Below are 13739 nucleotides of genomic sequence, written 5' to 3' on the forward strand. Positions count from 1 at the left end.
CAAGTCAGGGACAAGAGAAAATGGGCAGGGGGGACAGAGAAGCCAGCTGTGGGGCGGTGGGTCTCAAGGAGGCCTCTCCCCAAAAGTGGGGTGCTCAGGAAGCCTCAGGCTCATGGCAAGAGTCCACACTTCTTCGGTACATGCACGGGGTCTCCCCGGAAGCCTTGCTGGTAACTGCAAAACCCTGGAAATGCAGAAAATCCCACTCCTGGGAGGGTGGGAGTAACCCTCGGACACCCACCCCGCGGGTGCCATGTAGCTCTGCCTTACTATTGAGAGAGAAAGGTGAGGCGCACAAAGAAAATAGGGTACGCTACCTTTTGTGTAGGAAAGGAAGTAATGTGTGGACACATGAATGCTTATTTTTGCAAAGAGAAGCACAAGAAGGATAAGTCAGAATCCACTGAAAACAGTTGCCATCAAGTGTGGAGGATGAAGAGAGAGGAAGACTTTTCTACAAATACATTGTTATAGTTTTGACTTTTGAACCCTGTAAATGCCTGACACTTTTTAAACCAATAATATTACATAGAACTAACAAAAAGTAACAATAAATCAAAAAGTATACCTCGAAAATGAAGAAGGAAAAAAATTAATATAACTATAAACCAAATTGATGACATAACCACTCACAAAAAAAGAACTGATTTAATGCATGTTTTCAACACAGTACTCAGACTATGTATCTGTAGGGGATATATTTTACAGACAAAAATAACTGCAAAGAAATCTTATACTTTACTTAGCAAGCTTGGCAGAGGCACTGGTGAAGTAATTCTGAAACTATTTTGTGGGTCATCAGATAAATAGTAAATACACTTGTACTTTAGGGAATCAAGGTTCTCACTGAGGGATACAGATACAGAAGGGTGAAAGGCAAAGAAGAAACCTGTTATGTTATACTGGAATTGAAGGTATTGGTGTAAAATCATGATTTTTTAAAAAAATACATTTCCCAGCTCTCTTGACTGGCAGAACTAGAAGCAACCACACCCCAGCAGCAGCTAGCACCCCCAGTGCACAGATTTTGATTTCTAAATACCACTGTCCTCTTTAAAAAGAAAAAGTTGCAGTTCCTTAGGCAAATTGCTGATGCAAGAGTGGGGCAAGGAAAGCACAGGGTGAATCTGGAACATTTTCTCATGGCAGAAAGGAAGAAGAGCTCAAAGGTGATGGATGTATCAGAAGGACCTCCGCACTGGCTGGGAGGGGCTCCTGCTGTCCAAGTTTGGGTCGATTCAAGCACCAAAAAGAATACAAATAGTAATGGATTATAACACATTGAACAAAAAAGTCAATAGTGCTGTTCAAAAAAAAAAAAAAATGGGAAAGGGAGGGAAAGCTTCTGTTTACAGAACAGAGTATCAGCTAATAAATGAGGATGGGAGGACAGATCCAGAAAAATCACCTTTTTGGAATAATCGACTCGAGCAAGGATCACAGTGGATGTCCAAAGCCCTGGCAAAGGACTGTGGGTGAACAGCACTTCCACATCATCTCAAAGTGCTGCCCTCTGGAGAGCACTTATTCACCAAAAAGGAAAAAGGAACCTTTCCTAGAGGGATCTGAAGGACACTCCTCTGAGTGATGAAACCGTTCGCATCATCAATCACGGGACAACCTGATGCTGTGTGGCCTCCTGAATGACGTACTGAGAAGGACACGCACCAGCTCTGTGATATTCTCACAAAAAAATATGACCTGAATCTAGTCCTGAGAAAACCATCCGACAAAACCAGATTGTGGGATATTCTGTAGGTCTACAGGACTGAGCCCTTTGAAAACGTCATAAAAGAAAGGAGGGAGGGAAGGAGGAAAAAAGGAAAAATGGAGGGAAGGGAAGGAGGGAGGAAAATGGAAGGAAGGAAAAAAAGAAGGAAGGGAAAAGGACAGAAGGATGGAAGGAGGGAAGGAGGGAGGGCAGGAGGGGACAGTTCTAGATTAAAGAATCCTATAGAAACATGAGAAGACAACGTATTCTGCATTGGGTCCTGGATCAAAACAAACAAAAGAAAATGGCAAGGAAAGACATGTGGGGTTGCACTGGGGAAATGTGACGTGCAGCCCAGCCTCAGGGCTGCAGTGAGAATCAAGTGCGACCAGGCAGGCAGGTGCTCAGTGCCGGGGCGCATACCTGGGTGACAGGTCAGAGGGAGGTACTCACTGAGGGGTCAGGCTATGCTGCAGGGTCAGACCGCCCAGGTGTGAATCCAGCCACCACTGTCAGCTTTGCAACTCTGGGCCAACACCCTCGGTCTGGGTGGATGCAGAACCCACCTCCAAGGGCCGTTGTGACAACAGCCAGGGCAGCAGCCTGGCGCCAGAGTGAGCGCACTGCCATTCGCCCTCCTAAACGTTAAAATCATCCTCCTTCCTCCGGCCCTGAGCTGCTTCCCTCTTCCCTCCTCTGCTCACTCTTGGTGTCAGCTTGGCTCTCCCTCCCTCAGCAAGGCCTCCGTGCCCCAGGCCAGGTGAGGTCCTCTTCTCACACCTGTGGCAACTTGGTGGCCCTTGTCATAACCAAACTGGAAAGTGACTGCGTCATCGTGCAGTAAACACCTGTCCTCAAGTGCGGGGACAACGTCGATTTCATGGGTCTCCAGGCTCCAGCGCCAGCACTGGGTGGCACCTGTTAAAGGTCTGATAAACAACCCATCGGGGTATCTGCCTATCGTTCCATGGATCAGCCAGGCTTGGGGAGATGTTCAACCTTCCCCCACTGGAAAAGGCAGACAAGAAAACCACCGCTGGTGGGGAACAAGGAGTTACAGTCAACTGGTGAGATGTTCGTTTTCAAAACACCCATGTGTGTGGCCCGAAGGCGCTTATGGTTGGAGAAGGGCTCCAGTGCTCCCGCCCCATCATCCGTGCTCCCTTGGGCAGTTGCACCTGACAGCAGAGGCCAGGGAAGAAACAGCGATGAGCCGACAGCCCCATCGGCTCTCATGAGGAGCAGCCACCCTGGGGGTGCAGTTTTGGGGCTGCAGCCATGCGGCTGACCCCGGGACCACTATTGCCAGGAGAGAAGTGGCGTGGCCGACCCCAGGGTGTCCCTGGTGTCCACTCACCCAGGAGCTTCTGCAGCACCTGGCCATCGTACAGGTCCTCCTCCAGCTGCTTCACGATGATCCTCTCCTCCACCAGGACATCGTTGATCCAGTCGACCAGAACCTGAGGGAGAGGCACATGTTAATCCTCACCTCCGCCAGCGCCAGGTGGGCCACAGCCAGGGCCCAGGCGAGTGCCAGGGAGGACAAGCTGGCAGGACGAGGCCATGCCTGCTGGCACGACGGCCTGGTGAGCAAGGAGGGAGAGGGCAGGCTCCTTCGTCTACAGGGCGGGGCAGGGGCTCACTGGCCCCCAGGGCTGTCGGGAGGGACCCCGGGCAGAGGGCGGTCCCGGGCCGGCCCTCTGTGATGCCCGCAAGTCCCCTCAAGAGGCCTGGGATGCCATCCCCGGGGTCTCCCACTTTGGCAGGCTCCATTCCTGACCACGCGAGAGGACTTGCAAATTTGGGGGTGAGTTCACCCAACCCCAGGACAACGACCAGGAACTCAACAAGGTCTGCGACACCCTAACACCCTCATGCTCACCTAAACCATAAATCCAAACCCAAACCCAAACCCTACACCTAAACCCAAGCCTGAAATAAAAACCTGAATGCCAGTTCCTGAAGGTGAACTTGTTGGGTCACTTTCAGTAAAAAGGGACAATATCCCTGTTTCACTGTGCTACTGGGGCTGGGGGTGGATTAACTGATTAGTGTAAGGGGTTCTGCCCCTGCGGCTCTAAAGCCACTGACTTCCCTTGCTTTGCCCGCGTCACAGCCTCTTTCTCAGCCTCCTCTTTCCCAGACTAGACTCCCCTCTGACACTCCTGAAGAACATTTGCTTATAAATGTACATTTCCACAGAGCAGACACTGCTTCCATCAAGTACTAGAAGAGACCAGCTTGTCAGCCAAAATAGCCAGGGATGGGGTGACTGGGGTGACCAGATGTCCTGGCTAATTACCACGGTAACACCACCCACTGGTTACCAGATTTAGAGATCAGGATGTGACCACCAGTTGCCATCTCCCCACCAGGCCGCGCGTCTTTGAACCACGGGGCCTTTGCACACGCTGCTCCGTGGCCCGGCTCGCCCCTCCCTCCCTCGCCAACTGGGCCGGGAACGTGGCTCTGGAGTCAGAACACCTGCCACCTGTCCCCGCCCTTCAGGACAGGCGGATTTGGGGTAAGGTGAGGTTCCTCTGCTCATGCAGCGAGGATGACACTGGAGAACCCACAGAAGTTCCTCAGGGCACGTGGGCCCTGCCCAGTGATGACGATGACGATGATGGTGATGAAGGCTTTCCCACCCCACTCTGCCCTCTGAGCTCCCCAGACCCTCAGCGGCTCAGTGCTCGGAGGACATGCCCAGCTGGTCGACTGCACCGAGGACAGGGCCCCATCTGACTGCTCAGTACTGCCGTCCCCCAGATGGGGAAACTGAGGCAGCAAGTGCCTTAAGCACTTGTCCGACTGATAGGTCTGGAGCCGCTCTCCAGGCCACATCAGAGCCTTCGGGTTTGGTAAGAACGCACACAGAAGCTTCTGCCCTACAGCCAGACCCCACTCTCCGTAGAATAGGGTCCCCTCTATTTTCCAAAAGAATAGAATGAGTTGATACAAGAAAAAGCATCTTTTTAGCTTACTCACTGCAGTCCCAAGAATAGTTTTCAAAAGCAAACCACAGTCAGTCAACAGAAATGCGGGCCCTTCGGGGCAAGATCCAAACAGTGAGCCCCGAGCCCTTCTGCTCAGCCTCCGGGCTGAACTCCCTTGACAGTTAAAAATGGAAATGCCCACAGGAAGCTTTTCCCACGGCGGGGGCTCGGCCTACTCCGGAGCTAGGTGACGGCCAAGAGAAAACACAGGCAGGAGGAGAGGCCACCTTATTAATTAGATTAAAGCAAGAATAAAAACAGGACGACCAGAACCAGAAGCCGCCCCGAGTCCCTGGGGCACGCCGGCCTCGGCACTCGGCACCGGAGGCAGGGGCTCCTCAGGGCGACCCCGGTCTGCACCCAGGGTGCTCCCGGGGGCTCAGACCCTCTCCTGGACCAGGCCAGTGTTACCCAAATAAAAAGTCAGAACAAAAACCAAAGCCCTGCCCCAAAGCTGCAATCCGGGGGGGTCACCAGGTCACAGGGAGGGAAAGCCCCTTGCCCACCTGAGTAGGGGAGTGGGGGTGCTGGTGTGCAGTGGCCGGCAGCAGGGGCTCTGAATTGGGGAGATGCCCCCTCCATGGGTACCCTTGAGAACGTGCCTTCCCTCCTGGCCTGAGCATCCTCATCTGTAAAACGGGGTGACGACCAGCCCCTACCATGTGGGTCCAAAAAGCTCTGGGCATCTGAATCATGGGGGCAGGGACTTTCTAAAAATGCTGACTCCACTCTGCGGTGGGGCCGGGGACTGAGGCACAGCCCCAGGTCTCCCCTGAGAGAGCAGCCAAAGGGAATGGGCCTCTCCCCCAAACCCCAGAGCCGGCTCCGAGCAGAGGACTCCGGTGTGGAGCCTCCCTCGGGACTAGAGGGGCCCCGGGGACGTCCCCTGCACAGCCTTCAGGCCTGGCCTCGCCGGGGCCCTCTTGGGGTCATGCACCCTGAGCCGGCCCCTGCATTGCCAGTGACCGAAACCCCCAAGGAAGCAGGCAGCCTTCGTGACAGAAGTTTCTGGCCCAGCTCCGGGGACAAAGGGCAGGGCCCGCAGGCAAGCAGGAACCAGGCTCAGAGATGCTCGGGATGGGGGCAGCTCGGTGCCAGGGGGAGGGGTCTCCCCCAGAATGGGGGGCTGTGTGTGCCCCGCAGACGTGGTCCCTCGGAGAAGGGCTGTTACGTCTTAGTGGGGAGCCTGCAGCTCCGCGGGGTGGCTTAGCTAATATGCAACCGTTTTTGTGGGAACAGCTGTTTTCATCACTCTGGTCAGCCTCTCACACCAAAAACTTCCATTCCATTCCCTGGTGATGCCGTTCGCACAAAGACAGCCTCCACCGTGGACACATCCACGGAATAACGGCTCCCACCGAGCAGAATCCACTTACAGGACTTCTAGGCCACGAAATAGCACGGACTCCTGAACAACAGCAAAATTAATAAAACCACCTACCTGGTCTCAGTAGCCTCTTGGAAAAGGTAATGTATTGCCCCTCTCAGAGGTGAACAAAGGGGCACAAATCAGAAGGTATTGTTGTTACCTGTTACTCTTCGGAACAGTCACTACCTGCAGATTCAGCCGCAAAGCAAATTCCTGCTAAGTATGTTCTATTTTCCCACTAACCCAAAAATATTAAATCAGACACACAATCTCATGGAGAGCAGAAGTAAAAATATATTAAAGGAAGGTCTGGGGGAGGAAAGCGGTGAGCAGCCCTGGGGCGTTCCGGTTTTATAAAAAGCCACCCCTGGAAGGTCAGCGGGACAGGGTGGCCAAGCAGCCCCAGCGCTCCTCTGCCTCTTTGGGGGGCGAGAGCACGTGCGCCATTTCCCTGCACGTTGAAGGGGGGGGTCTCCATAGGCGCCAGGCCACTGCCCTCTCCTCACTGAGGCCGTCTTTCCTCCCGAACCACACCAGGCTCACCCGGTTTCCAGCCGGCCTTTGTGGTCCCCTCCGGTCTCCTTTGGGGGCTCCTCCTGCTGACTTTTAAAGGGTGCGTTCCTGACCCAGCCCTGGGGTGACTGCTGTCTCCGCTCTCCCCTCTCAGTCGAGGCCAGCTCTTGCCCTTGCACAACTTCCAACACCATCCCTATCACAGAAACCCCTTAACACCCAGCCCCACCTCTACACAACCCAACTGCTTGGGTGCTCCGCTGTGGGCATCTCCAACAGAACTCCTCACTCCTGAAAACTGCTCCTTTCCAGAAGGAATCTGGACTTCATGCCCTAGGTCTACTCTGTCCATGTTTCCACAGGGCCCACTTCCCACCATCCCCTCTCCCACCACCCCCTTCCAAACCATCGCTCATGGGGCCACAGCCCTGCCCGGGCCCCTGTCCCCACACTAGTGCTCTTCAAATACCCCCGGCTCCCCTCTGCCCAGGGCCTCTGCACGTGCCTCTGCCCTGTGCCTGCCCCCCACCCTCACCCATCCTTCTGTGCCTGGCCAGCTCCCACTCACTCCTCGGGCCTCAGCCTCAGTACCGTCCCCCAGCACTGCTCTCACCACCCCAGGGCCTCCTTCCTAATCCTACTCGCATCCTTGTCATAATCTTCCCCATCAGACTACAAGCGCTCAGAAGCCGGGACAACAGCTGAGTTGTCCGTGACTCTGTCCCTAGCACTCACTGCCTGGCCCTGGAGCTCCATAAGTATGTATCAAATTCATTAATTAACTTACAGGGCCCCAACATGTGCAGGCTTTGGGAATAAATAAGACGGGCATGGACTCTGTTGGTGAGAACTGATGTTCCAACCGGACATGAACAGACAAACAAATACACACAATTTTGGGTTGAGATCAGGGTTATGAAGAAAGCCAGGGTGGGGCCCAGTGGGGACACCTGGCCAGGCGGTCAAGGTCAACACCCATAGTGCTAAGTCACGTGGAGCACATACCCTAATAGAAGAGATAAGAAGGGCACTGAACATCTGTGTGCCTCCCCCAAAAACCCATAACCCCAGTCGAGTTGTGAGGAAAACACCAGGCAAATGCCATAGAGGGGTTCCTACAAAACATGTAACTGGTGCACCCTGAAACTGTGAGGGTGGTCACAAACAAGGGAAGTCTGAGAAACTGGCACAGCCCAGAGGAGCCCAGGGAGACTGGAGGTAACATGGGATGCTGGATGGGGTCCTGGATCAGAAAAAGGGCACTGGGAAAAAAAAAAAAGGAGGTCTGAAGGCGCTGGGGTACAAAGAATAGGACCTGGTCTGTGCTCAAGGTGTCACAGGTGCTAAACTGGAAAGGTGCATGGGGATGTGCTTGGAGGACACGAGGGTCCAGGCCACCCAGTACTCCAACGGCTTCTAGAAAGAGTCGATCCCCCCTCAGTGGGAGTCAAACCAAGTACATTCAAGAGCCTACAAGGACCGTCGCCATCACCACCTCTCCAGTCACACCTCCAACCACTCTCTTCTTGATCACGAGGCTCCATCCACACTGCCCTCCTGGTCGGCCCTTAAACACGCCAGGCTCGTGCACGCCACAGGAGCTTGGCACCTGCTGCCGCCGGTGCCGGGATGCCTGTCCCCAGATGCCGACACACTCTCTCCCTCGCATCTGCAGGCCTGTGCTCAAATCCCAGCTGCACGACCACTCTTCCTAAAATGGGGGGCAGGGGACCACCCAGCCTCCTGCTTTAGTTTCCTTCAAATCTCCATCGCCACCTGACCACATCCGCGCTGTCCTTATTTATGTCTGTCTCCCCAGCTGGGCTGCCAGCTCCACACACCTGGAGCCTTTGTTTTGCTCAATGCTGTATTTCCAGAGGCTAAAATAAGAACAGATACACAAAAGATGCCAAACTACAGAACTGCCTATAGATATGGCCTTCTAGAAAGGTCTCCAGGCGCACAGACATTTGATTCCAGAGGCTGCCTTGCCCAGAGCACTGTTAAAATAAAACACACACACACATACACAGGAGACCTTGTTAGGAAGAAACCAAAACTTAAAAAAAATCACCTCTGGATCTCCGACCTGGTCAAAGCCCAAACACAAAAACATTTGGAAAAAAGGGATTAAAATCAAATTGCCTGATGCAGGCCAGGAGAGCCCAATTCTGCCATGGCCATGGCCATGGCCATGGTGCAGTTCATTCCTGAGACTGATCACCCTGTCATCGTGCTTCCAGGTCATTCGTCTTAATCCCGTGTCACAAGAGACTTTTTAAAGATAGTGCCCGTAATTATTTTTAGGCACATCCTTGTTTCCCAACCCCGAATCCCACGGGCAAATGTCGAAGACATATATTAATTATGCCCTTGGCTCAGCATCCTTGACATCTAACTTTTACAAGTTCGCTTTATCCAGAATAAAAAATTACTGTTCCTTTAGTTCCTTCTGAATTATAATCAGGATCTGCAGTCTGCCTGCCCCAGAGCTGTGACAGTTATGTTTTAATCACTTCCAGAGTCACTGCTGACCCAGCTCATTGCAACAGGTGTCCCCGCACGGCTCTAAGAACGCCGGCTTCAGCCCCGGGGATCGTTTTCAAGTAGCTCGTGTTCTTCCTGGGGACCAAAAGAGGAAGAAAGCAGAATTCAAAACCAGGAGAGTCGTGCTGGACAACCTGGAGAACGCGATGGAGTTGGCTCTCAGAGAGCACTGACAGCAGTCAGCCGCTTTCGACCCGGCGCTGACCAAGCAGGAAGGCCCGGCTACGGCTGTCCGTTCTGCAAAGCCCAGAAACAGTCACCCCCTCTTTCAAGCATCACTGAAAATGTAGTGTATCTCATCTCCAGACCATGATCTGCCTGGGCAACCCTGGATGTTCACCCCACAAATAATGGGTTGCTGCTAGAAGACAGAGGAGAAAATGCGGGGAGAAACACTGGCACAGAAGACACAGGGATAAGTCTTTAGGGGTCTTGAGCACAGGGGATGCTCCCACCCATCTGGAGACCTGCTCCTTCACCCCTCCCAGTCCAGCAGTAACATGGAATTCCGTGTATCAGCCTCTGTAATCCTGATGATGCATGTTTGGGGGGGGGGGGGCATCCGATCATTATACCGTTGGAATTTGGGTAGGACTGGAGTGCAGGAGGTCTGGCTGTAGAGACCCCCATGCCCCTTAGCCGCCTTAAAACCACACTGTAAGCAATACATGCTCAGAGATCATTTCTGAACGAGCAAATGGGAGACCTCATTCAAGCCAAGGATTTCTTTTAAATGGAAGCATAGGGCAGTTTGCCATATTTTAAATAATGGCAGCCCAAGACAGCAGGAGTTTGAGGGGGTAAGTCTAGAGGGGGAGAGAGGCCAGGTGGCCTAGCCAAGAGGTAAAAAAGTGCAGATGACAAAGAACAGAGAAGGAGGAAACAAGGAGACTGACCCTGCTTCCTTGGAAATGCTCCCCAGCTCCCAAGATTGGGACGTGGCCACAAGCACAGCCAAATGCTTATCTCCAGCAGGTCGGGATGTCAGCCAGGCCTCGTCCCCCGGCCCTGCTCTGGCTGCACGCTTTCTACATTTTGCGCTAAAAACAACTGTTTCTGGACCAAATGGGGAGGTGGCTTCTGCTGAGCCTACTCAGATGGAATCAACTAGAAGCCTGGATGATTACAGTCTACAGCACACAGAGGGCATTCTCATAAGCAGTTACAAATCCCACAGGAAGGCAGATGGAGGGGCTTTGTCTGGATCACCAAGACTGGGCCGTTACACTTCTGGTTCCCAAGATTTGCTCCTGGGACCACCTACATCGGCATCACAAGGCCCCCCAACCCTTACCCCTTTCCCCCAAAGCCCCTTCCCCAAGACATGGAAACTGTGGATCAGGGGTGGGGCTAAAAATCCTGCCTTTTCCTTAAGCCACATTTCTTCTAGGGTGGTTCTTGGGAACTCAGATGTCAGTGCTGCTAATGCACAGCCCTCATCCTTCACTCACTCTTCAACAGCACAAATGAGCTCCTTCTGCACCAGCACCCTTCCTGGTACTGGGGACTTGGCTGGGAAGAAAGTGAGAACAGTCCCTGACTGCGTGGGGATGACATTCTAGTGGGAGGCAAAAGACCGAAAAACAAGCTAGTATGCTGGTAAATATACAATGGCCCCAGACAGGGGCAAGGCCTGGAAAGAAAAGTCACATGTGGGGAGGAGGTAAAGAGTGGTGGAGTGAAGACGGGGAGAGAAGGGGGCAGAGAATATGTCTCAGAGGAGGAAACATCATCAGAAAACTGAAAGTGGTGGGAGAATATGTGCAAAGGCCCAGGGGCAGGAGCCTGCTTTGCTTCTTCAAGAACAAGGAGGCCAGGGGGCGCGGCCTGGGCAGCCAAGAGGGGAGGCAGGAAAATGCAGGAAGGGATGCCAGAACCAGAGCATGTCTGGTGCCTGCTGGGGTAGGTACCCCAGGATAGCCACAGTGCTGGCCTCCATTCACCCCTTAACCCCTCCCATGCTCACCCCCTATCCGCACACATATGGTACCCTGACCCTGGGACCACCTGCTCCCAAAGCCAGGAAAGAGGAGGTGCCGGTAATCACCAGACGTGAGCAACCCCAAAGGTGGGGGTACACAACAGCCTTGCATGTGCAGTCCCCCAGATGCCCGGCAAACAGGAATAAGCCAAGCGCAGCCAACACTCGGCACTGGCAGCTCAAATGCTGTCACCCACACGCTTCTCTGCTTAAAAAGGCTGCAGTCCCTGAGAACTTGTATTTTATTAGCATCCCTTCAACGCCACCGCAACGTTAACTGACAAGACACAGACAGCCTCGCTCATGCTGCTCTCCTGTTTTCTGTGTTTGTGCTTATTTTGGAAAATTTCTGATCAAAAGTGAAAACCACGCAGACAGCCTGCCGGGAGATGAGACCTGCAGTCTGAGGGCAGGCGGAGTTTTCCGGAATAGCCCGTCTCCAGGCACTCGACCCCAGGCTGGTGGGGCGGCTGCGGGATGTCTAAACGTCCACTTGTTTGGCAACTGGTCCTTCCAGGAAACTGGCAAGGATGCTACTGTTGCAGATGGCAAGGACCCCCGAGCCAGCCTGCAGGGACAGGATTCATCAGCAGCAGGAGAGGCAGGCAGTGGTTTGGGGAAAGCAGTTTCTCCACCTGATGCATTAGTTACCTTTTGCTGCTGTAACCAGTTATAAACATAGCGGCTTTTTAAAACATGCAAATTTATTCCCTTACAGGTCAGAAGTCCAAGACCAGTCTCAGTGGGCGAATGTCAAGGTGTGGGCAGGGCTGGTCCCTTCTGGAGGCTCCAGGGGAGAATGCGTTTCCTTGCTGCTTTCAGCTTCTAACAGCCGCATGCTTTTGTTGGCTTGTGGCCCCTTCCTCCACCTTCGAAGCCAGCAGCATCTGGCATCTGTCATCACCTTGCCATTTTCCCTCAGCTGTCACATCTCCCTCTGCCTCCCTCTGAAAAGACCCTGTGATCACACAGGGCCCACCCAGATAATGAGAATAACCTCCCCATCCAAAGGGCCTCAACGTCACCACATCTGCAAAGTCCTTTTTGCCCTGCAAGGCAACATATTCACAGATCCCAGGAATGAGGGCCTGGACCTCTTTAGGGGCCACTGTTCGGCCGGCCACACCTGGGCTCCCTAGAAAAGAGAGCCAGGCAGAGCTCACTCAGCTGCTGGTGTGTCCAGGTAGCAGGTGGGGAAGGGGGACGTGATCCCAGATGAGCAGTGGGGGAAGGGAAGGGAGGCAGATGCACGACGGAGCTGACCAGAGCTTTTAAGGAAACCCAGTGGACTGCTCAGCCACGTGGTGCAGCTCCTTTCTGGCCTGTGGCCCTTGGGTCTCAGGACCATACACCGGAGAGAAAGGGAGAGGCGATTCTCCATCATCTCCAGCTGTCCTTGGTCCCGGATGGTCCCTTCGGGAGTTAACATCGCTGCCCCTCCAGCCCCTCCAGCCAGCAGATATGCACGACGTGGCCCTTTAGCCAAATCCAGAAAAGCCCCCTCAGGGCCATCGGGTTGGCCCTGGATGCCGGGGATGCTGCAGCCTGATGAAGGATGTACAGTTGGCCAGCCCTCGTCCCCACCCCGGGGAGGGATTAGGAGACGAGGTGGCAAAGGCAGAGACAGGTGGGGGCAGGGGTCCCAGGGAGGAGCATGAAGTGGGTCTTGGACGGAACAGAAGGTGCACTCATCTTCCCGGCCCTGGGACCTAGCACAGAACCTGACGCTCAGCGGGGGCTCAGGGGAGGTGGCGTCCAAAGGATGGATAAATTCGAGCTCTGGAAACTTCACTAATACCCAGAGGCTAACCTGGGGAAGTCTCACATCTCTGAGTCCCCAAGCCCTGCATGACAGTGAGGACAACCCCAGCACCTCTGGAGCTGTTTCCAGGAGATGATGCTCTGAAGGGAGCTCGTGAACCCTCAGCATTGCAGAAATGCCAAAGAAGAAAACTCAGAAAGGGGTGTCCCGCTGCTGCTGCTCAAATATCCCCCACGAACCGCACCCTGGCGGCTGACGTTCTGCTGCTGAGAATGACAAAGCAGGAGAGCAGGAGAAAATAACTTTTCTTAATAAAATAAACTTCATAATTTAAATTGCTAAGAATCAACATTTTTATATTTTATAATAAGGAAATAACTGAAACTGTGGAACTGCAACCTGCAATATTCTTTGAAATTTGCTAACTACTTGCTAAATTGCACTTGGAAAGTTATCACTTCTATGTATATATGATATATTCAACAATAAAAAATATGATTAAAAAAAGAATCAACATTGCGACACTTTCAATTTAAGTTTTAAAAGAGATACAACCTGCAAACAGTTTTATCCATCCTGCATTAGCCCTTGTGACAATGTAGCCGTGCACTCTGGCATGGGGTCTAATAGTGGTGGTTTCAGTTGACCAACTTTTAAAAAAGCACTTTTGAAAGCAAATGTGTGTTTCTGACAAGTACTGACATAAAGAAACATTTTCAACCCCCCACCCCCACCCCATGTCACCTGCATTGTCCCTGGGCTGCAAAGCAAAGCATCTTCCCCGGCTGGCTGCCTGCGCTAAGCTCGCTCTGAGTCTAATATGGTGACAATATCAGGGCCCCATATCCTTTCCTCTCTGG

The 13739-nt window shown here is 53.1% G+C and overlaps 1 protein-coding gene across 3 annotated transcripts in view; it reads right to left on the reverse strand.

Annotated features, from left to right (window-relative positions):
• Positions 1 to 13739, reverse strand: part of PARVB (parvin beta) — a 126486-nt gene that overhangs the window by 35186 nt on the left and 77561 nt on the right. For all 3 annotated transcript variants that reach the window (XM_037847059.1, XM_037847058.1, XM_037847060.1), the window contains exon 4: positions 3069 to 3171. In XM_037847059.1, coding sequence (XP_037702987.1) covers positions 3069 to 3171 — 103 coding nt within the window. The remainder of the gene's footprint in view (positions 1 to 3068; positions 3172 to 13739) is intronic.

This window comes from Choloepus didactylus, chromosome 8 (assembly GCF_015220235.1).
Source record: "Choloepus didactylus isolate mChoDid1 chromosome 8, mChoDid1.pri, whole genome shotgun sequence".
NCBI classification, from domain to species: Eukaryota; Metazoa; Chordata; class Mammalia; order Pilosa; family Megalonychidae; genus Choloepus; species Choloepus didactylus.